The sequence below is a fragment of the Pelobates fuscus genome, chromosome 4 (assembly GCF_036172605.1).
Source record: "Pelobates fuscus isolate aPelFus1 chromosome 4, aPelFus1.pri, whole genome shotgun sequence".
In the NCBI taxonomy this organism is placed as follows: Eukaryota; Metazoa; Chordata; class Amphibia; order Anura; family Pelobatidae; genus Pelobates; species Pelobates fuscus.
The window spans coordinates 316143695-316168017 of record NC_086320.1 but is presented as its reverse complement, the minus strand read 5'-3'; the positions used below and the strand labels follow the sequence as shown (position 1 = coordinate 316168017).

At 42.8% G+C, this 24323-nt stretch overlaps 1 protein-coding gene across 2 annotated transcripts in view; it reads left to right on the top strand.

The window, feature by feature from the left end:
* Nucleotides 1-24101, top strand: part of WIPF3 (WAS/WASL interacting protein family member 3) — a 60949-nt gene extending 36848 nt beyond the window's left edge. The window contains exons 3-8 of one of the 2 annotated variants that reach the window (XM_063452327.1): nt 12616-12748; nt 15011-15127; nt 15901-16704; nt 21204-21329; nt 22215-22316; nt 22967-24101. In XM_063452327.1, the coding sequence (XP_063308397.1) occupies nt 12616-12748; nt 15011-15127; nt 15901-16704; nt 21204-21329; nt 22215-22316; nt 22967-23016 (1332 nt within the window). In that variant the 3' untranslated portion in view covers nt 23017-24101. Of the gene's footprint in view, nt 1-12612; nt 12749-15010; nt 15128-15900; nt 16705-21203; nt 21330-22214; nt 22317-22966 lie in introns of both variants that reach the window. The other variant, XM_063452326.1, reaches the window with a different exon arrangement.
* Nucleotides 24102-24323: the final 222 nt, after the last annotated feature.

Genomic DNA, 24323 nt, shown 5'->3' with positions numbered 1-24323 from the left:
TTTTTCTCCCTTTCCCTTCCTTCTTCTTTCTCTTTTCTACTTCTGTAAGTTTTCGTCTTCTTCTTGTCTCTGGTATAAGCATTTCGAATAGCTACTTGTACGCTTTTTCTATCTCCACTAAGCCGTAAACGAGTGGAGACGGGAGTAGATGGTCGCAGCTTAAAGTGGAGAAGATATTTTACCCAGGTTAAACCCCGTAGATCAGAATTTTGTTATATGGAGCTAGGGAAGATCGGTTACTAGATGCGTTCAGAGAGTAATTAGCTATTTATTACACGATTCGATGACTTGGACTGCATGAGGGAGAAGATGTAGCGAGACAAGGTAATAACGGGTGCCTATTAGCATACCTGGAAGTGCCTTTAGTGGCTGTCTGGTAGACAACCACTAGAGGTGAAGTTAACCCTGACAGGTAATTATTGAAGTTTCTCTTCAGGGGAACTAAGCTTGAGTGGTGTGGGTGCCTATAGTGTTCCTTTAAGAATATGGTTGGGGTTTATTCACTAAATAGTTCTGAACTGACAGACGATTCACAAATAATAGGCCAGGATCGTTGATATAGAAATATTCTGCAGCTCAGGTAACCTTGATAAAGCCCCTGAGAAATAGGCCAAAGCATTGTGAGATAATAAGTAAACAGTTGCTTAGCAGATACCATGCATCATTTATTTAGAAGAAATGTTTTCTCATTGTGCAGACAGTGTATTCTTACAGCTGGGCTCCTGCACTGACATGTCACATGTCACTTTGGCATTTCTTACATACTCCCCCACTTCGTGATACGTTCCTCTTAGCAGCACAGTCACTATGTTGAAGGGGGAAGTAAAAAGTATTTTCCTTTGGGTTCTTCCCTCTAATAAAATCTCTGTAATTTCCCTTCATCTCCGCAAAAAGTGAAAGCAAGACTGGTAACGCTAAACTCCAGAGATCTTTCAATGACGTATGACACATTTACGTACTGTTCAGAAATACTCCTGACTCTACTTTTAGTCATACACTCGTAGATAGTCTTATGAAACACTTTGACATTACCGTTTCATACAATATATGCCATTTGGTTTATGGTGACCAAACTTTGTGTTTGCAGAAGACCGTTTCCAGGTAAACGGTTAGTATAACCCTTTTCTTGGCAATATTTGTGTAGCTTTCTTATGCCTTGTTGCACACCATATCGTCAACCCCCTTGTTTAATAAAACATCTCAAGTAAATAGTTTTAAAACTTACCTCAAATTCAGTTCCGGCTAAGGTCATCCTCGCTTTATTACCATGCCCTATTTGTTGTCCATGGTCCAATCAAATGCTTCTCATAAAGGGTCTTTCACCGTCTTAGAGAGCATGCCCGCACCCCAGGATTGCGAGGGGAGGTAGGACAGAGGTCAGGGCTCCCGAAGTCATGTGCAGATTTCTTTGTATGTGCAGAAATTTCAGCAGAAATGCTGTACATACAGACTCTTACCACCACGAACACTTCTAAAAGCAATAGTGGTCATTGTGATTTGAATAACCCTTTAAAGACTCTATACCAATACTATATTATGTTTAACACATTGGAAGATGAAATAAATTAAGATGTTTTTACAGGTTTTGATTCTCCTTTACCTAAAACTTTACAGTCTAGCCATATTAATCTTATTAAATTGGTAAGTGCCTGCAATCCGCTGGCACTGTCCCTCCATTTAGTGTTAAACGATTTTCAGCAATTTCAGCCCAAGGTCTAGCTATAACAGGAATTACACACTTCCTTGTAGGCATAACAATTCATACCTGCAATGGGTGCTGTGATTGGCTGAATGCTGTCAGCTAACACTCTCAACCAATCACAGCTGCCTGTTGCTGCTTAGGCTAATGCTTCCTCATTCGAGGGGAAGGGCTGCTGTGGACTCTTGTTTTGCATTAAAACATTAAATACGGGTTTAATACAAGGACAGCACCAGGAGACTCAAGACACTATAACCACTTCAATAAGATGAATTCATTATGGCGGGTGCCTACAGTGTCCCTTTAAAACTACTTTACACAGGAGAGCGGGGGGCGGGGGGAGGGGGCGGGGCCTGACTGGCTAGCCGAACAGACGCACATTGCACGAGCTCCTGAGCTCAATAAGCTAAAAAGGACACGTACCTGCAGGCAGCGGATGCTACCGGAAAACTCACGGGCTGAAGAGAGGGAACCGCGGTGATCCGACTGACACCACACTCGGAACCTTTCAGGTCTGGATTACCAGCCCTCAACCTACTGCGGCCTACAAGCGCAACGGGCGCCGAAGAGACAGCCGCTCTCCGACGCTGACTCTTACTAACCACAGCGGACATCTGCCTCCTCCCCCCCCTTTGGACCGGGGGGATCATCCCGGTCCCAGGAATCTCTCCACCACTACACCCAGTGCCTCTCTGGCAGTATTGCGGAGTGGCGCCCAAGATGGCGGAGAACGCAGACAGCCCCACAACTGCCCGGGAACTGGTGAGTACCATCCCCTTTCTCCCCATCTTAATGTCCCCCATGTGCCTCAATGTATCCCCTTATGACCCAACCCCCTTTCCCTGCCAGCAGTCATGTCCTCCCTTCCTTAAGATTTCCAGGGAGGTACTTGACTGCTGACCCCGGACCAAAACCCCCACCACCCGTTGCCCAATAAATACACAACACCTTTTGTATGGGTAAGGGCAACGGCCAAAGCTTTATTAATAGATTACCAGCGTCCACAACCTGTCAGCTGTTGGGGGATTACCAACAGACAGCTCTATCAAATGACCCACGAGTCCGGAGCAGCAAGCCCCCGCCATCAGCTCTCCGCTTGGGCACTTTCTTCCAAACCTCTTCGCTGGCCAGGACTACCGCCACCGCGGTTCCTCCCTACCTACTCCCCTGGGAGGGACCGCGCCCGCCCGCAGCCAGCGCCTCCTCAATACCAGACTGTAGTCCTGCATTTAGGATATCCAACCCTATGAGGGAGAGGTGTACCCCATCCTTACGCATCAAGTCTGAATTGTCCCCTTCCAGTTCTTTGTGCCTAATGACAAAACCGCCGATCCGGCGGATACATTTTCCAATGGCCACATTTAGCTTGCGCCTACTACGCTCCACGCCCTTTGCGTGAGGCAGCAAATGCCAACACGGCCTGGACACTATGTCCGACCAAATAAGGGTCAATTCGGGGAAAAGGGCCATACACCGAGCCAGATCATGCCTAATTGCATGCAAGAGGTCCACTGACCTGCTTCGCCCTAGGTCATTTCCCCCTGCGTGAATAACTAGAGTCACTGGCCCCGACACGTACCTACGAAGGGATACGCACTCGGAATACATCTGCTGCCATAACATACCCCTAATACCCCTCCACCTTACCCTGGCTATCTCGTAGGGAAAACCCAAATTTCTCCCATAGGGACGCTCCTCAGCTCGTCACGCTGCCCAATACACGTATGAATGTCCCAGTATCCAAATGCAGCGGGGCCGAGGACCTACGGAAAAAATGCGTCATAGTAAATGCGGTCTGACATAGGACCTGTAGCGGTGTGAACCCCATCTACCCAAGCGCTGAATCGCTGCGTCCGAGAAACCCCACAAACTAGCCTGGGTGGCAGCCCCTATCCGAAAAAAATGAGCCAAGTACTGGCAAGGATTTTCCCCGCATTCAGCCAGAGCAGCACGGAACCTGGCTGAGAACTGTTAGCGTGTGAGGGGGGACCCATCCCTATGAACCAGAAAGGAGAGACACCACACCAGCCTAATCTGCAAATAATCCAAGAAAAGACAGACTGGACAAAACCTGCCATCCGTGGCGCCGATACGTACCCATGAACCCCTACCTACCTGGTCCGTCTTGGAACGCCTGATGAAAACCTCTACATAGTCCTCGGACCACCGGATATCTGCCAGAAACAGCGGCCCGACCGCCCTACGGTTGCGTGCAACCAATTCGCCCACCCTAAAATCTCAGAAAAAACTGAATGCAAAGGAAACCCGAAATAATGAGGCTTCGTAGTCTGAGAAACAAACCGCCCCCAGAGCCGACTGAATCCATCCCAGCAAGTTGGCTGACACTGGGCGGCGGCGGTCTGGGGCCCTACTAAGTCTACAACCCCGGATAACTCGCTGGATACCAAACCACCGAGAAACGTCTTGTCAACCCATAGACCGACACAGAAAAGATAGAGCGGTCAATGACTTCTCGGCCGCAGAACAGGACCAATTGCCCGGACTCCGACCTCAGCACCAGGCCCTGTGAGAACGAGGACAGCCATGTCCGCCAGACGGCTTGATATGCCTTCCACGACGAGTCAGCTAAGGAGTCCGACACCAAGCTTCTCAATCCTCCAAATCGATCTCCCATAAGGAATCCGGACATCTGATACCCACTGCCTCCGCAGCTGGCGCCGACTCCCGAAAACGGTCCCACTGAAACCGAGAAAGAGAGTCAGCTACCACGTTATGAACACCCGGGACATGACATGCTTTAATCCAAACATTAAATTTTAAGGAAAGAAGGACCAACCAGCGCAGCAGCGCAAGCACCGGAGGGGAACTGGCGGTGGAACGGTTTATCACATGGACAACACTCATGTTGTCCGTGTGAAAAACCACTGTCCTGTTGCCAAGAGCCTCCCCCCAGAGCTCCAAGGAGACCATGATGGTAAACAGCTCTAAAAACGTCAGATTGCGCATCACATCCAAGCCCAGCCATTGGATTTCGCCAACAACGCACCTTGACCGGCCTGACGAACCAACTCCAAAGCCCTATCAAGTGATGCATATCGCACGCGACAAATGTCCTTACCAATATCATCATTTACCGACTCACCCGATGGATAGGACAGGTGCTGGATCAAACAAAAGGAACCTGGTTCCTTTTTGTTTGGGAACCAGGCCCAGAGGGGAGACACGTAAGTTAGAAAAAGGTGGCGCAGTAAATGGGCCAGCCATACGTCCCGCCTTCACCTCAACCTGCAACTTTTCTTGCAAAATCTCTTCCTTGCCCTAACCGAGCGGAGATTGTCCGCAAACTGAGGCAAGGAAGAGGGAACAAAGGGGATCCAGAAACCTACCTGAAAACCGTTGAACAATGTCTGCGCATCGCGACCCCTATGTTACCGGGCGAGCCAAGGGCGCATCCTTAGATGTCCCCCATGTGCCACAATGTATCCCCTTATGACCCAACCCCTTATCCCTGCCAGCAGTCATGTCCTCCCTTCCTTAAGATTTCCAGGGAGGTACTGGACCCTTACAAGTATAACCTCTCCCCATTTATCTCGAGTACAGCTGTATTGGGAGAGTAATGCCTGTTCACTTTCCCCCAGTGTTCAGAGGAAGGAACAGCCCACTCTGCACAGCTCGCAGCTAGGATTGCCACCTTTATTGGAAAGAACTGACCATACTAATTTGCATAATAAATTATCCACACATCAGGGTCACTAGATGTTACCGAACACAGTGACATAAGAGAAAAACTCTCTAAAATAACTCTTACTCTTACAATGTGTGTACTATGTCTGACTGTGCGTGTACATATGGGACAAAGGGATCATGTACAGAGCAAGCACACATGGGGCAGAGGGAGCATGCATAGTGCAGGGAGGAAGCACACATGGGGAGGCACAATGAGCATGCACAGAGCAGAAAGTAAGTACATATGGAGGGACGGGGAGCACCCAGAGACGAGGTAGTATGTACACGTGGAGAAGCACAGGGAGCATGCATACAGCATGGCGTAAGCACGCACAGAGAGCATGCCAGAAAATGGAGCAAGCACAGAAAAGGAGTCTGGTCAGTGAAAAATACCGGCCTTTGCATTTCTCGTATTTTTTACCCTACTGGCACCAGCCAGACAGTCAAATACTGACTATGTTGGTAAAATACTAGATAGGCAAGCCTACTTGTGGCCGGTGCCAGACCTCTGCAAAACCACAAGGAAACCACCTACCATCCTGGCAGATGGTAGGTAAAGAGGAGGGTGGATAAAACCCCATGTGCATGGTGGTCATCATGTTTGTGTATGTTTGTCAGTGTGTGTATCTGTCTGTGCCAGGCCCCTGCTTTTCCACTTCCTTACCTCCTGCTTCCTCGTCGCGTCTTCCCCTCTCTTCCTGGAGGCGCCATGCTGACACACATTTCTCTGCTCTCATTGCTTGACCTGTTCACAACCACGGACAGGTGTCGGGTCGCTTTCTCCCCATCTAAAGTGGTGCCGCGTAATGTTCACGGCATGCGATCCGGAAGAGAGAGTCCCCTTCACATCGGCTAGTTGGATGTTTGGAAACTCGGGGAGGACCAGCCTCCTTTTAGCACGCGCCCCAGAGCAATGCCCTCTTAAAGGGAGAGGGGGTTGTTAATACTAGGGTGGAAATGACCGTGCTAAGAAATATGGTCAGAAATTACAGTATCCAAGTTTGTAAAGTGGGTGATAGAAACGTACTTCAAACGACTTACCCGTATATACTCGAGTATAAGCCGAGTTTTTCAGCCCATTTTTTTGGGCTGAAAAACCCCAACTCGGCTTATACTCGAGTCAGAGTCTGTATTATGCCAATTTGCATTGCCATAATACAGACTGGGGGGAGAGGGGGGCTGGCAGAGCTGTAACTTACCTGTTCTGCAGCTCCTGTCAGCTCTCTCCTCCTCCGCGCCGTCCGTTCAGCACCTCGGTCAGCTCCCAGTGTAAATCTCGCGAGAGCCGCGGCTCTCGCGAGACTTACAGTGTGAGCTGATAGAAGGAGCTGCACGGACGGCGCAGAGGAGGAGAGAGCTGACAGGAGCTGCAGAACAGGTAAGTTACAGCTCTGCCAGCCCCCCTCTCCCCCCACTGAACTGCCACTGGACCACCAGGGAAGGAGAGCCCCCCTCCCTGCCATGTATCAAGCAGGGAGGGGGGACGAAAAATAAATACAAATATAAATAAAATAAGAAATAATAATAAATAATAATAATAATAATAATAAAAAAAAATAATAATAAAAAAAGGGGGTCTAAGGACCACTGTGGGAGGGGGGGGGGTATAAGGACCACTATGGGAGGGAGGGGGTGGGATAAGGACCACTATGGGAGGGAGGGGGGGGGGGAGAAAAGGAACACTATGGGAGGGAGGGGGGGATAAGGACCACTATGGGAGGGAGGGGGGGGGATAAGGACCACTATGGGAGGGAGGGGGATAAGGACCACTATGGGAGGGAGGGGGGGGGGGGAGAAAAGGAACACTATGGGAGGGAGGGGGGGATAAGGACCACTATGGGAGGGAGGGGGATAAGGACCACTATGGGAGGGAGGGGGGGATAAGGACCACTAGGGGAGGGGAGGGGGAAGTAAGGACCACTAGGGGAGGGGAGGGGGAAGTAAGGACCACTAGGGGAGGGGAGGGGGAAGTAAGGACCACTAGGGGAGGGGAGGGTAAGGACCACTGGGGGAGGGGGGTGAAGGAACACGGGGGTGGGGAGGTAAGGACCACTGAGGGAGGAGGAGGGGAGGTCAGGACATATGGGGGGGGGGGGGCAAATATCCTTGCACCGGCCCTGCACACACTGCATTCATACACTGCACTCATACACACACACACTGCACTCATACACACACACACTGCACTCATACACACACACACACTGCATTCATACACACACACTGCATTCATACACACACACACTGCACTCATACACACACACACTGCACTCATACACACGCTGCACTCATACACACACACACTGCACTCATACACACACGCTGCACTCATACGCACACACTGCATTCATTATACACACACTGTAAATAAATATTCAATTAATATATTTTTTTTAGGATCTAATTTTATTTAGAAATTTACCAGTAGCTGCTGCATTTCCCACCCTAGTCTTATACTCGAGTCAATAAGTTTTCCCAGTTTTTTGGGGAAAAATTAGGGGCCTCGGCTTATATTCGGGTCGGCTTATACTCGAGTATATACGGTACTTTAAAAGGTGTTGCGCAGTACAAACAGAAACTATTATTATTAACATTATTATTATTGAGTGCCCACTTATATCACATAGCTTTACAATATTATAAAGGGGGGAGTTTAAAAACACATTAAAATATTAAAAATTTTGAGAGACTCAATAGGTTGGTGAGGACCCTGCTTGAACGAGTTTACAATCTACAATATATTACAAGAGTGACTACTTATGCAGCCAAGATATTTTGTTTTTGTTTAACTTGTGTCACAGTAAAAATATTTTGCACCTGCGTTTGTAATGATCATGCAAATCTGCTTTTTACAATAGCTAGCTGAAAGCGTATCTGTGATTTATTTTGTCGCGAGGAGCAACATTTTGCCATCTACTGGCCAAAGGGTCCTTGTTGATCAACTTTTTTTCTATAATATTCAAATTTGAAAGATACTTTAATCATTCATAAAAAAATATATTGATCTGAAGGTTAGCTTTGTACGTGTACATTTAATTTGTGCATTGTGCTTTCAAAGCTTCCAATAATGCATAGAGATCAATATTGCTTCCTATGAAACGATAGTTAATGAGCATGCATGCATCATCTAGTTAACAAATTATGTGTTTGAGCAACACCCCCCACACACGTACACACACACTCTGTGTCATTGATGTGGACAAATTCATACTGGACTATAATGGGTGTTATTGCTATGGATCTCTCCAATGCACTCTTATATATAACACTAAATGGAACACTCTGGTGTTAAAAATAAATATATACATTTTTAATGTTAGTGTGTTCTTTAGTATGTTTACAATACTGCCCCCTGTCACACAAAAAAAGTATTAAGTTTAAGAAAGCAGCTAAACTTTTTAGTAAACCAATTGAAACGAATCTGTAATTTGTAGCCAATTCACCTTCTATGAGATCATCACGATCTCTGGTGCGCCTACAACAAATACGCATCAAACCAGTGCTTCTCAATGAGAGGTATTAGATGCATTCAGCCTCATCATTCTCTGTGCGATGGCTTTGAATATGAAGACCATTGGAAATCTCTTGAGGTAGTGCCTCTAGTGACTGTCTACGAACGGTACAAACTTAAACTTTCCAATATATCGTAAATTTCTCGGACAGCATCTGTGCTCAAAAACCTCTACATTAAGATGTGGTTATGGAGCTTAGCATGTCCCTTAAATATGAACCTCCGCAAGCAATGTTCAGTATTTTAAAAACAATGCAAATCATAGCTGAAATCAGGACTGAGAGGCCAGGTGCGTGCCCCAAAATATTATAGAACAGCTAAATTACAGAGACTGTAAGTGAAATGAGATCCATACATAATTCAGTGTTATTTGTATCAAGTCCACTTTAAAGTCTTCTACTTAACCTCTACATTATTATCAAAAAACATAACACTACATATTAACTTTTATACTATGCTGTCACTAAACATCAACCCCTACACTACCCTTATTAACCATTAAAGAAACACTCTAAGCACCATAATGAACACAGCCGACTGTAGTGGTTATGGTGCTAGGAATGCCATGATGCTGCTCCAGCATAATCCGTGAAATAGTTTTAGCATGTTTTGATGCTTGCTGGATGTCATTACTGTTCCGTAGAAGAACTCGTTTGACTCATTCATTGGATGAGAGCGCTCAGCTGCCTCTCTCAGCGAATGAATGAATGCCTACATCACCCTTTGGCTTTTCCAGTTTAAGAAGATGTTATACAGTACGGGAGTCTGTCAAGCTTTCTGAAAACGTTGCGCCAATTTAGTTTAGACCAGGGTTGCACTGGGAAAAAAATTCAGCCTGGGCATTTTTTTATCACAGCGGCTCACTGAGAAGGGGCGGGGCCAGATAGGGTGTGTTTTGTCATCACCAATGACAAGCACGCCTTATCTCAAAGTGAGCATGTTGGATCAATGCTTTTCCAGGGCAGATCATGCGCAGAGCTCTAGCATGAGACAAAGGCCCTGTATATGTTCTGCACAGCGCAAGCAAATTTAATAACATGCTTGCACTGTGTTTGCTTAAAATTTCTCTCTGGTGTCCCCATAAATGGGATACCAGGAGACAAAAATACCAGCAAAAAATATTGTGCATGTGTTTGGAGCCTGCTTGTGGGATTGCGTGTGTGTAGAGTGAGCTGATTGTGGTGTGGTATTGTGTTAATAGGTTGGTTTCAGTTGTGTTGTGTTTGTGGTGTGATTTAATGTATGTGTGTCTAGGTTCTGTAGAGAGTGTGTGTACAGGCGGCATAATGTGTATAGGGAATGTAGCATCTGTGTGCAAATGGGCTGTTGTGTGTGTGTGTGGGTGATGTAGGGGTGATGTAGTGTGTGTAGGGGTTGTAGAGAGTGTGTTTTGGGGGAATGTAGTATGTATTTGCTTACAAGGAATCTAGTGTATACATAGGGGATCCAGAGTGTGTATGTCAGAAATGTAGTGTGTGTTTAGGTGGTGCAGTGTGTGTGTGGGGGGGATCTAGTGTGTGTTTGAAGGACCCAGAGTGTGTATAGGAGATCTAGTGAGTGTGTGTGTGTAGAGGATTCAGAGTTGGGTATAGGATCTAATGTATGTCTGGAATGTAATGTGTTTATGGGGTGTAGCGAGTGCGTGACGGGTGCAGCGAGTGCGTGAGGGGTTCTGTAATATATATACGTATATGTTTGGAAGTATTGTGTGTGTGTGTGTAAAGGGTGAAGTGAGGGGTGCAGTGTGTGTGTGTGAGTGAGGGTGCTGTGTGAGTGAGGTGTGCATTGTGTGTGAGGAGTGCAGTGTGTGTGAGGGTGATGTGTGTGTGAGTGAGGGTGCTGTGTGTAAGTGGGGGTTGCAGTGTGTGTGAGGGGTGCAGTGTGTGTGAGGATGCTGTGTGTGAGAGGATGCTGTGTGTGTGGGAGTAAGGATGCTGTGTGTGTGTGAGAGAGTGGTGTGTGTGTCTGTGTGTGAGAGAGAGTGCTGTGTGTGTGTGTGTGTGTGAGAGTGTTGTGTGTGTGTGTGTGAATGTTTGGAGGGATTGTGTGTTGGGGGGAGCCAGGTTAATGTTAATATATGTATTTCTTTTTTTTTTTTTAATAAAAAAAAAAAGCACGCATTGTATCCCCCCTCCCTTCTTACCTTTAGCCTGGGAGGGGGGACCGTGCAGACATCCTTGGTGGTCCTAATGGTAAGTGAACTCTAGCCTCTGGGGCCAGAGTTCACTCTTGCGAGACCCGGTGCGTTGCCATGGCAACGCTGTGGATCCAGCGAGAGGAACCCGGCGGGGCTGCAAGATAGAGCTCCTCCGGGTCCTCTACTGCCTCCCCAGCCGGTGGCCGCGTTTCACTGCATGTGGGCTTATAAGGTAGCTTGCTGCTGCTGCACTTTGATATACTTTTTCTGTCTTTAGTAGACTGCATTAGTGGGTGAGAACAGGTGTGGGGCTGAAGAAACTCCCCTAGCTAAGAGGTGTGCCAAATAATACAATCTGACCAAGTTCATAATAAGTTTATAAACCTATTATTACATACTTTACAAGGTTTTTTTTCTTCTTGTTTTCTTGTTTGGTTTGTATATTTGTTGAAAAGTGTTTGGTTGCTGGTTTTAAAAAATGTCAAGTGTCGCATGTCAATTTAACTGTTTGTCCTGGTGCTAAAGTGGAGAAACGCCAGAAAATCTCTATGTACTTACAGAACCTATGTAAGACATATTACAACAAAGAAAGCATAATTTGGTAGTGAGCAAGGACCTAAGCTAGTAAAAATATTTTTTTAAATAATCAACTCTTTATAAATCATGCTATAGCGATATATATACTGTTTTGTCATGTTCGATCGCTTATTGTAAAATACATTTTGGATTACATGGAATTCCCAGAAGTATTTTTCTTGCACATGAAGTTAGGCTCAACTGCCAGGTTTCCTCCTCTCTCCCTCAATCAACAACAAAGAAAAAAGGGGAAAAGTAACATTTATTAAAATAAAGTCAAAGAAACACTATAGGGTAAGGAACACAAACATGTGTTCCTGACACTATAGTGTTAAAACCACCATCTAGCCCCTCTTGTCCCACCTTGCCTCCAAAAATATAGCAAAATCTTACCTTTTATTCCACTCTGCTGCTGCCTCTGCCCTGATCTGCCTGCTTGTCTGAGGTCATAAGAAGTGATTATCTTGAGCCAGTCATAATGCTTTCGCATAGGATTGGCTGAGACTGTCAAAGAGGCAAATCAGGAGCGGAGCCAGCACAAGTCAAACACAGCCCTGGCCAATCAGCATCTCCTCATAGAGATGTATTGAACCAGTGCATCTATATGAGGAAACTTCAGTGTCTCCATGCAGAGGGTGGATAAACTGAATTTCAGTCCAGCACTGCCCCAGGAAGCACCTCTAGTAGCAATCTGAGGAGTTGTCAGTGGAGGTATCCCTAGGCTGTAATGTAAACATTGCATTTTCTCTGAAAAGAACACCAGAACAAATACATTAAGCTGTAATTGTTCTGGTGACTATACTGTCCCTTTAACACCAGGGCTGGCTGGGGCATACAGAGGGAAATGCAGGATCGGCTCCAACCTTTAGTGTGAGTCTTTATTTGCCTCCAGCAATCTATTTTTCAGTTGTGATTTTTCTTGCATGTGTTTGCACTGTGTCTTACTTTCTGACTATTAGATCTAAAGCACGTTATCATTCCATGTCTTATTGTTTCTATTAACAGAACAGAGCTGGACCTTTAAAACCTAAACAGGAAGGTTCGGAGGGCAGATCAGCATTATTGTCAGACATACACAAAGGGGCTCGTCTGAAGAAAGTCACACAAGTCAATGATCGAAGTGCTCCCCAGATTGAAGGTGAGTTTATGTAGCTGAACAATGTGAAGGATAATGTTGCTGTATTGCATTAACACGTTTACCATACATTATACGTGGTCAAGTTTATCCGATGTGTGACATTTCCTGATGAAGAAGACCTTGTTTTATGAATGGATGGTATTTGTCAACGCAGGACACAGGTACTAGAACAGTGGTTTCCAAACTGTTTTAGACGAAGTTGTACCCCAAAGAGAGAAACATTTAGGTGGCCTACTGTGACATTCATCAGAAGATTATATATGTTACATTTGACCAAAGGATTTCCTGAGAGATGTACATACTCCTGGCCAAACTGAGCTTTTAGTTTTAATTAATTGCCGAATCTTAATGCTGACACTTAATAAATATTAGTTTTTAAGGACTGCATTAAGTCTATTTCAACCCTGAGGTCCATGTGTTTGTGAAACACCTTGACTCACACTGGATGAAAACCACTGGTCTACAACAATGTTTCCCAACACTTTTTGTAGCACTTGTTTGATGACCAGAACCCAATGGAAGATGCATGTTGTCCTTGTTCTATGCACTGTAACTATGTCCCCAGTAAAACCTAAATAATGTGAAAGGTTCCATCTCAATGACCACCCCAGTAGCTGGACAAAGTGGTTTCATACGTTTTTTTATGTAATATTCCTCATATAGCACCTACATCCGGCAAAGTAAAGTGTGTGTATTTTTTTTTTTAGATTTAATTTATTTTTTGTTTAATTTATGTATTGTGAATTGTCATATATAGTGCAGTGTCTGTGAAGTTTGCTACTAAAAATATAATAATTTTTCATGTAACTGAATAGATGTTCTGGATAATGAGATTAATAACAGGAGAAGCAGAGATCATTACTTTAGTGGCATACTTTCACATACTTTGTGGCAATATGGAGATAAATAGGGATCAGATAAGGAAGAACAACAGATGAAAGCAAAGACAAAGTACAAAAGAGAAGCATGGCTAACATGTAGTAAATAAATTGCATTAGAATGTCAGAACATTCCATCTATACCTTGTTCAGAATAGCTAGCATATGTATAAACGTCAGTAAAAATCTTTAAAAAAAAAATATGTCTATTTCCCTCACCTGTCAGTTACCAGCATAGATCTCTGTAACAATAGCACAGTGGTCTATCCTGTTAAGTGACATGGGAGAGCAAGAGAATCCTGTTCCAGGTGAATATCCTGCTCTGTGTCACAGTGGTTAAAGCACATTTACTGTAGTTGCTGTGATGTTACTCCGGCATGTGCATCTTGCGCCTTGCTGGGGGAATTTTCGTATCGGTGTGACCGCACATGCTCAGTGCGGTCAACCTCTCGTGTTCAGGTCCCCAGCCAGTGTGGCGTTCTAAGGGACGCTGCCCACTGCGGTTCCTGTATAAATAACATACATACCTCCCTCCAAACACAAAGATGGTGCCAACCTGCGTGTGACATCACGTCATCAAAGTGCAAACATGTTTTGGGGTCATAGGTCACGATCCGGCCTATTAGTGATTAGAGAGGCATATATAAACCCTTAATAGTTTTTATTTTATCAGTGCCCTGCTGTGGTTTCCACTAGTTGATTGTCAGAAAGTGCGTTCTTGCTCTTGATTATTTTTTGGTATTTGACTTTGGCTTGCATTTTGACTTACCTCCTTGACCGTTGGCTAGTTTCCTTGATCTGTCTCTTTCTGTGTCCCTGACCTCGGCTTGTATTTTGACCATTCTCTTTTACGTTAAGTCCGGCCATTCTAAGGCACGGTATACGTTGTCCTTGTTCATTTTCTGTATAATTATCTATTACAAAGCTTTGCGTGTTGGGTCATATAGTAATCGTGACAGTACTGCCAAGCAGGGGCCGTTGTACTGTAGAGGGCAAGCAGGAAAGAGGGGTCGTCAGATGAGTATTAAAGTAGTACTAAACTATCAATGATGCTCACTGAGCTTTTCACAGGCTGTCAAAGTATCAGGACAGGACATTGTTGTCAGTCAATATATTGCATTCACTGCAAATATACAGTTACGGCAACAAGGGATAAGTGAACTTTCTATATAGCAAATAATCCACGTTAATGCAGATCTTAAGATATATCTTTTAACCAATTTCCAAGTACAAATCCATTTTCTCCCATGGTTTATGATTGGTATCTTAAATTATAAAGTAAATTCCATTCACATTTTGGATTGCTTCTCAGACGATATTGCTGAAGAAATTACAGATTAAGCATAGTAGAATCTGCTTATTATATTTTCCATTTCTTGTACAGATTCAAAAAAGAACAACAGTTCTGGGAATGGAAGAGCAGCAATGGCGCCTCCCTCCGGGGGATTATTTGCCGGAGGATTTCCCGTATTGAAACCTCCAGGTCAGAGAGATTCCGCAGGTAAGTACATGGATACGTCTCAGAATTTCAAGTTGAAGCACAGAAATGACCCCACCCTCAGCCAACACAACATATAGATTGTATTTCATATCTTGCATGATGTGGTGAACATTTTTATTCAACCATATCTGAATTGCATTGAAATTATTTTGATTACGTAAGGTACAGCTGTAGATTTTGTGCGTAGGTCTGACTAGGCTATCAGTTGGTACCTGCATGCATCTAAATAAAAAAGTATGAGGCAAGCCATGAAATAGCATTCATGGCCTCCCCTAAGCCATGGTTCCCCAACCTTTTCTGGAGCGAGGCATACTTTAATGAGAGAAAATGTCCTTTTTCTTCCATCAACTACCGGTAATTCTAAATTTCACATTTACTTGAAGCTTCACTACAGATATGCATATTTCTGGCCAAATAAACTTATTGCTTTTAATTAAGTGCCAGATGGGAATCTCAATTGTAATGCTGACAGTTATTAACCCCTTAAGGACACATGACGTGTGTGACATGTCATGATTCCATTTTATTCCAGAAGCTTGGTCCTTAAGGGGTTAAAAACAGATTTGAAGCACTGCATTCAACCTGTTACAGCCCTGAAGCTGGAGGCACACCAACTAGATGGCTTTTCTATTGTGCTGCTTTGTTATGTCCATATACTAAAGAGCATTAGGTGCAAAATAGTTATTATTACTAGTATTATGGCACCATAAATATTCACCTCTAACATTAGGGAATGTGGTTATTGGTTACACATTTGACTATTCTGTTTGCAGGACCCAAACCGGCCATACAGCTTCCAGGAATGAAAAACAGTGCATCAAAGCCCCACGACCAAATATCTGCTAACACGAAAAATGCTCAGAGGTCACCTGATTTACCAAGACCACCACCTTCTTCTGCACCACCAAGTATTGCATTGAGAACCCCGCCACCACGACCAACTGTTTTAGGCACCGTGCCTCCAGCTCCACCGCCAGCTCCACCTCCAGCCCCACCAGCCAGTAGTAAACCACAACTACAGTTGCCAGCTGCTCCTGCTGCCCTTCCCCCTCCATATAAAGAAAGGCCTGCAAAATGTACAGTAAATCCCAACGCAGCTCCTCCTCCTCCACCACCACTACCACCACCTCTGCAGTCTCAAACTAACAAGTCTCCAAAGTTCCAAAGGCCTCATTCACAGTCTTTCCCACCACCACCTCCGCCACCTCCTCTTCACCCTCCTCCAGCACCACCCTCTTTATATTCTTCCAGGATAGAAGAGTACTCAAGCCCTTCCCCTCCACCACCTGACCCTTGTGTATATTTGGAGGTTCTGCCATCTGGACAACCAAGCAAAGTTTACGAGGTCCCAGACTCTTTCCCTCCACCACCAGATGTCCTTGAGTACCCATCATATCCTCCGCCACCACCTCCCCCATTATCTCAGTCCGCTAGGCGCAGATTGTCAGAGCCTTTTCCACCGCCACCACCTTGTGCCGCTGACCAGGGTGTGCCACTGAAACCACCAAAATCTCCTGCTGTGAAACATTCTGTGCCTCCTTATCATGGTACTGTTCCAAGGATACACAAACCTCCAGGTATAAAACTTGTTCAAGTTTGCTATTGTATTGTAATAATAAAATAATTAGCCTGAAAAAAACATTATAAAACAGCATTATTTAATTAAACTTCCTTCTTTGTTTTCCTAGTTATGATGTAACAGGCATTTCCCACCATACTTAATGCAGTGTTTTTGGTTCAAAAACCCTGTCCCTTTTCTTTGGAAACGAAAAAACATTGTCTTTTTAAGAAACGGCAATCTTTAAGTTTTGCCTAAACCATTCCTCTAGTGGTCCATCACACTGACAGAGGCTTTCTCATTGAAGGCCATTGATTTTCAATGGTCTTCACATTAGGAGTCATCACACCCAGGACGATAATACAGAATGTATTCAGTGCTTTCCTTGGCAGAATAGAGGGGCCATAACCCCAAGGTATGGTGTTGTGGAGACAAGCTCAGGCACTGAGGGTAGTGGTGTTGTGGAGACAGGCTCAGGCACTGAGGGTAGTGGTGTTGTGGAGACAGGCTTGGAGACTATGGTAAGGCCTAATAGAAAGCAGTTGTTGTTGGGGGATTCCATCATAAGAGGTGTGGAGATGGACAATGGTGGTCTTGTGAGATGTCTTCCCTGAGCTACTGCTCACAGAGACAGGAGACGTATTTGTAATATTGTTAAGCGAGCAAAGCAGGAAGGGGAATTGGATGTACTTGTCCATCTAGGGATAAATGACTTGGCTTGCATTGAGGTTTCAGAGGTTAAGGAAGTTTTTAGTGTTTTTGCCAATGATATATGGCAGGTTGCTTCCACACTGTCATTCTCTGAAGTTCTGCCTGTGCGTAACACTCAGAGCGACAGGCGGATGCGTATTAGGGACTTTAACTGTTGGCTTGGTGAATGGTGTCAGGAGCAAGGATTTGGCTTTATTTCTCATGGTAGCTCTGTTTGGAATGGAAATAAACTACAAAAAAGATGGTTTGCATCTTTCTCAAAAGGGAACAAATGTTCTCAGTGAGCAGTTCAGAGGTTTTGTCGCTGTTACTGAGACATGGTATAATGAGAAAAATGACTGGGACATAGCAACACCAGGGTACTCTTTATATAGAAAAGATAGGGATGGCAAGAAAGGAGGAGGGGTAGCCCTGTATGTGAAGGATAGCATAAAATCTAGCCTAATAAAAGTTAGTGAGGTGAACATAGAGTCCATTTGGGTTACGTTAGAATTTGGTAATCACACAGTAACTCGCATGGGTGTGATTTATAGGCCCCCAGGACAAATAGAAGAGTTAGATAATCCACTAGTTGAGGAAATAGCTAAAATGACAATGAAGGGGGAAGTTTTCATCATGGGTGACTTTAACCCCTTAAGGACCAAACTTCTGGAATAAAAGGGAATCATGACGTGTCACACACGTCATGTGTCCTTAAGGGGTTAATCTTCCTGATGTGAATTGGAAAACAAAATTAGCTGCTTGTGCCAGGAGCACACATATTCTAAACTCCCTACTAGGATTGTCTCTAAAACAAGTCATTGAGAAGCCCACTCGTAAAGGCCTTACTAGATTTAGTGTTAACAAATGGAGATTTGGTATCAGATATTACTGTAGGTGAAAGTTTAGGATCCAGTGATCATCAGCCAGTGTGGTTTAATATAAGAACAGTGACTGAGTCACACCACACAAAAACAAAAGTTTTAGACTTTAAAAAAACAGATTTTTTTTTTTATAAAATTAGAATATGTGTAAAGGAGTCATTATCAGATTGGAGCAATTTAAATGGAGTCCAAGAGAAATGGGATTATTTAAAAGTTGCACTGCTGAAGGCAACAGAGAATTGCATTAGGCTTGTCAGTAAAAGCAAAAAAATTGAGAAACCACTGTGGTACTCCACAGATGTAGCCAAAATAGTAAAAAACTAAATGTTAGCATTTAGTAATTATAAAAAAAAACAGAGTGAGGAAGACAGAATGCTCTATAAGATTAGGCAGAAAGAGGCTAAGCAGGTTATAAGAGCTTCCAAATCTCACACAGAAGAGAAAATAGCACAGTCAGTAAAAAAAAACATTTTTTAGATACATAAATGAGAAAAGGAAAGTAAAACAAGGATTAATTACGGTAGATTAAAATCAAAAGAAGGAAGGTATGTAGATGATGATAAAGGTCTAGCTGACTGCCTCAATGAATATTTTGTTCAGTATTTACAGAGGAAAATGAAGGAAAATGAAGGAAAGGGACCTCAGATAGGAAAAAGGACAAATAAGTCATTTATTACACATGTCAAAAGTAAAGACAAATAAGTCAATGGGACCTGATGGAATACACACAAAGTTATTAAAAGAGCTTAGTGGTGTACTAGCAAAACCATTAACAGATTTATTTAACCAATCATTGTTAACAGGAGTAGTCCCAGAAGATTGGAAGTTAGCGAATGTTGTGCCCATTCACAAGAAAGGTAGTAGGGAGGAGTCGGGCAACTATAGGCCAGTAAGCCTTACTTCAGTAGTGGGGAAAGTAATTGATTTCAAGATCAGAGACAGCATGGGTTTACTTCAGGGAGATCATGCCAAACTAATCTTATTGATTTTTTTGATTGGGTAAATAAAATAACAGATCAGGGTGGTGCAGTAGACATTGTTTACCTAGATTTCAGTAAGGCGTTTGACACTATTGCACATAGAATGCTTATCAATAAATTGCAATCTTTAAGTTTGGATTCCAATATTGTTGAATGGGTAAGGCAGTGGCTGAGTGACAGGCAACAGAGGGTTGTAGTCAATGGAATATATTCGAAGCTTGGGCTTGTCACCAGTGGGGTACCTCAGGGATCTGTACTTGGACCCATTCTCTTTAATATTTTTATTAGTGATATTGCAGAAGGTCTTGATGGTAAGGTATGTCTTTTTGCTGATGATATTAAGATATGTAACAGGTTTGATGTCCCAGGAGGGATAAGCCAAATGGCTAATGATTTAGGTAAACTAGAAAAATGATCAGAGTTGTGGCAACTGACATTTAATATGGATAAGTGCAAGATAATGCATCTTGGACGTAAAAACCCATGGGCAGAGTACAGAATATTTGATAGAGTCCTAACCTCAACATCTGAGGAAAGGGATTTAGGGGTGATTATTTCTGATGACTTTAAGGTAGGCAGACAATGTAATAGAGCAGCAGAAAATGCTAGCAGAATGCTTGGTTGTATAGGGAGAGGCATTAGCAGTAGAAAGAGGGAAGTGCTCATGCCATTGTACAGAACACTGGTGAGACCTCACTTGGAGTATTGTACGCAGTACTGGAGACCGTATCTTCAGAAGGATATTGATACTTTAGAGAGAGTTCAGAGAAGGGCTACTAAACTGGTTCATGGATTGCAGGATAAAACTTACCAGGAAAGGTTAAAGGATCTTAACATGTATAGCTTGGAGGAAAGACGAGACGGGGGGATATGATAGAAACTTTTAAATACATAAAGGGAATCAACACAGTAAAGGAGGACACCATATTTAAAAGAAGAAAAACTAACACAACAAGAGGACATAGTCTTAAATTAGAGGGGCAAAGGTTTAAAAAAATATCAGGAAGTATTACTTTACTGAGAGGGTAGTGGATGCATAGAATAGCCTTCCAGCTGAAGTGGTAGAGGTTAATACAGTGAAGGAGTTTAACATGTGACATGTCATGATTCCCTTTTATTCCAGAAGTTTGGTCCTTAAGGGGTTAAGCATGCATGGGATACATATAAGGCTATCTTAGATATAAGAGACTAATGAAAGTATTTTAGAAAATTGGGCAGACTAGATGGGCCGAATGGTTCTTATCTGCTGTCACATTCTATGTTTCTATGTGGTGTAAAGAATATAATTTATCCTACAATCAGTGATTAAATCTGCTGGGAGGTGTGATCATATTCATAATACAGCTTTTATTTGTATCTTGAGATGATGGAAGCCAACCTCAGTAAGATTTATCCATTTTTGTTTCTGTTTAGGCAGCCCTAGCCACACCTCCCCTGGCTGTGACTGACACAGCCGGCATGGAAAAAATGGTTTCATTTTCAATCAGATGTAACTTACTTTAAAAGTTTTTATTTCCTGCTATTTTATTGAAGTTTAATCACACACAGGAGGCTCCTGCAGGTTCTAGAAAGCTATTAGAGCGGGAGATGAGAAATTCTAAATTAAACAGAATTTGCAATAAAGGAAGTTTAAACATTAGATGACTCTTTACAGGAAGTGTGTTGGAAGGCTGTGAAAGCCACATGCAGGGGGGTGTGACTAGGGCTGTTATTTATCTCCTAAATGTCAGAGAATTGAGAAATGAGACTCCATGGGCATGATCTATACACCAAAACCTGCTTCATTAAGTTAAAGTTGGTTTGGTGACTATAGTGTCTATTTAAATATGTTTTTAGAAGGGCCTTCTCTTTCCTTGGTTGGGACAATCAGGCCTTATTGCAGAAAATGTATTCAGAGCAACTAACTATGGATAGAGAGCAGAATTTCACCTACTACATTTTCTTCGTCTTTTGCTATCTTACAGCATTTCCTGGTGGAAAGCCTCCACCACCACCACCAGCAAGATCTCCCTTTACAGAACTGTCCAGCAGGCAGCAACCTACTCAGAATACGTCAAACCGGACTTCAGCTCAGCCAAGTCACCCCCTAGGTAACAAAATCTATATATATATATGTTTATACGTTGTTGTTTTTTGGTGGGTGGTGGGTTAGGTAGTTGTCAGTATAGTGGTGATCGTATTATTCTACAATGCACAAGTTTATTGCTGCTGAGGAGCTCACATTTCATGATGCAGATATCAGCTCTACTCACTAGACTTCTTTCAGTCACAGCATAGACCACATGTCCAATGCTGCTTACGCCCAGATTGTCTCCACTATTAGCTTACGTCACTTTGGTCACACTGACTCCAAGCCCAAACAAATGAGAGCACAGATTTACCAAGTTAACCACCCCAAATGAAGCCCAGAGAAATCATAAACCATAATTTAGGGAATAAAACAATATATGAGCAGGAGGCATAAAACCTTAATGACCAATGACGCTCTATGATGTCGGTCTGTCTTCAAAAGGTCACTCTTAATTCCATTTATGTTAGTATAGTGCTTGGTGCTGTCCTTCTGTTTAGTGTTAAACCATTTTCAAATACTTTAACACCGATTAATGGTGCAAATCCGCCCACACAACCCTGCTCTCCTGAGAGTATGGCTAAGGCAGGTACTCTTCCTGCTAGCTATACCAAGGTTGCTGGACCCCCCGTTTTTTTTAACTAGGCACCAGAGGGCTCCAGGCACTATAACCACTTCAGTGAGTTATAGTGCACATTTTATGGTAGCAAAGATGTATAGAAGTACCAGATCTCAATGAATTATCGTATAAACCCCTTTTTGTTATTTGATGATACTGTAACGTGTTACTTAGTGTAAAACAATGTCAGATAGCAGCTTAATGCAATATCCACACTTTACATTTCAAAAAAATCACACCATATAGATTTTTAAACTACGCCTGTATCATTGTTTGTTGTCTTCGTAGATGATTTTGAATCTAAATTTACTTTCCATTCACTGGATGAATTGCCGCCTCCAGAAGTATATGAACCCTTTGAACGTGTCTATCCCAGCAAGTGCCCAAATGGTAAGCTGGCTTCTTTTTCACTCTTATAAAATTCCAACCAAAACAACATATACATGCCTAGATGGAAGATAAAACAGTACAAACAAATTGATGTAATGGTTCCAGAATACTTGGTGGTTTCTTGTATTGAGGATCTGTGGAGTAAAATAATTTACCCAAATCTACTAACAAAGATAACAGTGTACTTATCTACAGCTACCATAATTGTTCAATGTTATTTTTACTCATCTGGAAGTTGTTTATATAATATAAGATTTTAGATGCCAGCTAGCCCTTTTACCTGCCTGTTTGTACTGGTTTTACTGCTATCTTTTTGTGGCTGCACATATCACAGAGTTAAAACCATGAGCAAGCATGTAAAACACAGTCTGGGCTCGCAAGGTTTGCGTATGTAGAAGTACTTTTACAATACAAGTAGATTTACAGGGCAGATGGTAAGCATATCCTCTCCTGTGATGTCATCAAGCAAAGGAGTGGGTTTTTGGCTGCAGCTGTTTTTTGTTAACAAATCTCTAGTCATAGGCAGCAAAGGGCAGGCAACAGCATTGATGGGGACCCAAGCACCATAATCTACAATGTAACGAGGCTAGATTATTTGAGAGTCCCTTTAGTTAAAAATATACTTGTATACTATGTTGTTTTTTTTTTAGTTACTGCACCACCTCCACTTCCACCTCCAGTGAGATACCAGATGAGATGAGCCTTCAAGAACTGAAGCCCAGGATAAGCAAATCTTTTATCTAATGTGCTTGTTAGTGGCTTTTTTCTAAGTTATTGTCGTATTGTCTGATCACACTAAGCTGTGTTGCCTCTAAATGTGTGTGTATAGCAGAATACGGACATATTTATACTGTCAGGAAAACTCACTTAGTATGGGTATTACAGTCAGGATTCTGAATCCCAGGAATGCTATTATCGTGGTACAAATAATAATTTGCTGAAGGAGCACTTTTTTCCATTTAATTGGAAATTGTACCCCAAGAAAAAAAACCTCCTATATTTGTTAGCTTAGTCTACAAAAATTGAGTTATATTCTCTGTAGCTCTCCAAATGCCTCTTATATTTGCTAGATTTGTCTACAGAAATGGAGCACTATACTCTATGACCAACCGTCTTAATTATTCCAGTCACAGCATGAACATACTAACATTTTGAGATCATTGGAGATGAGTAACGCAAGTCAAGAGATAATACACAAAGAAGTAAATAATGTGTAGTCTATGAATCTATGTAATTGGTAGGTGACTTAGCAAATGGCTTGGGACCCATAAACTAAACTGAATATTTAAATACCTATATATTTTTTTTTTTTTGGCATTTAGAGGCCACAAAGAACACTGTCAAGTATTTGGCTGTGATTATTTTACTGAAATTTTAAAAAAGCAACAACAAAAAAAAAAAGCTGAAATTTTATTAATTAACCTCTGTTCTTAATACATCAGTTGTTGCCTCCATCACAGTATGAGAAAAGTAGTGGGAAATACTTGCTGCTGCGTTTTGAAAAAAACAATTTCAACCACCAATAATCTCCTGCTAGAATGGAGCTCTTTGGAAAAGGGCTGTAATTATCTATTTGTATGTGTGTGTATTTTTCAGCACCAATTGCCTTGTCCTGTTTTGTTAAATTTGTTGTCACATGCAGAGAAATGTGGCCCATCAGCTGTGTTCTGACTATAATTACCATAATTCTATGTCAGAATGAAGCTGGGGGCATTATTGAAAACAGAGTGTAAGAGCTGTAGCCAGGGCTTAGACACTCTCATAATAAATACATTGATAAATAAACTGGTGTCACTTATTTGTTTTAAAACTGGAATTGATTTCTTATACTTGAAATGTATTCTTTGAAAGGTTTGTTTTAAAGATTTTTTTTGTGCTTTGCCTATTTTTATTTTACAGACTTTTCTCTATTATATACATGGCTAGGAATTATCATGGGTTTTTATCAACTGCCATGTTTATTCACTAAAGTAAGAATTCAACGTGAATTTAAAATTTAAAGGACCA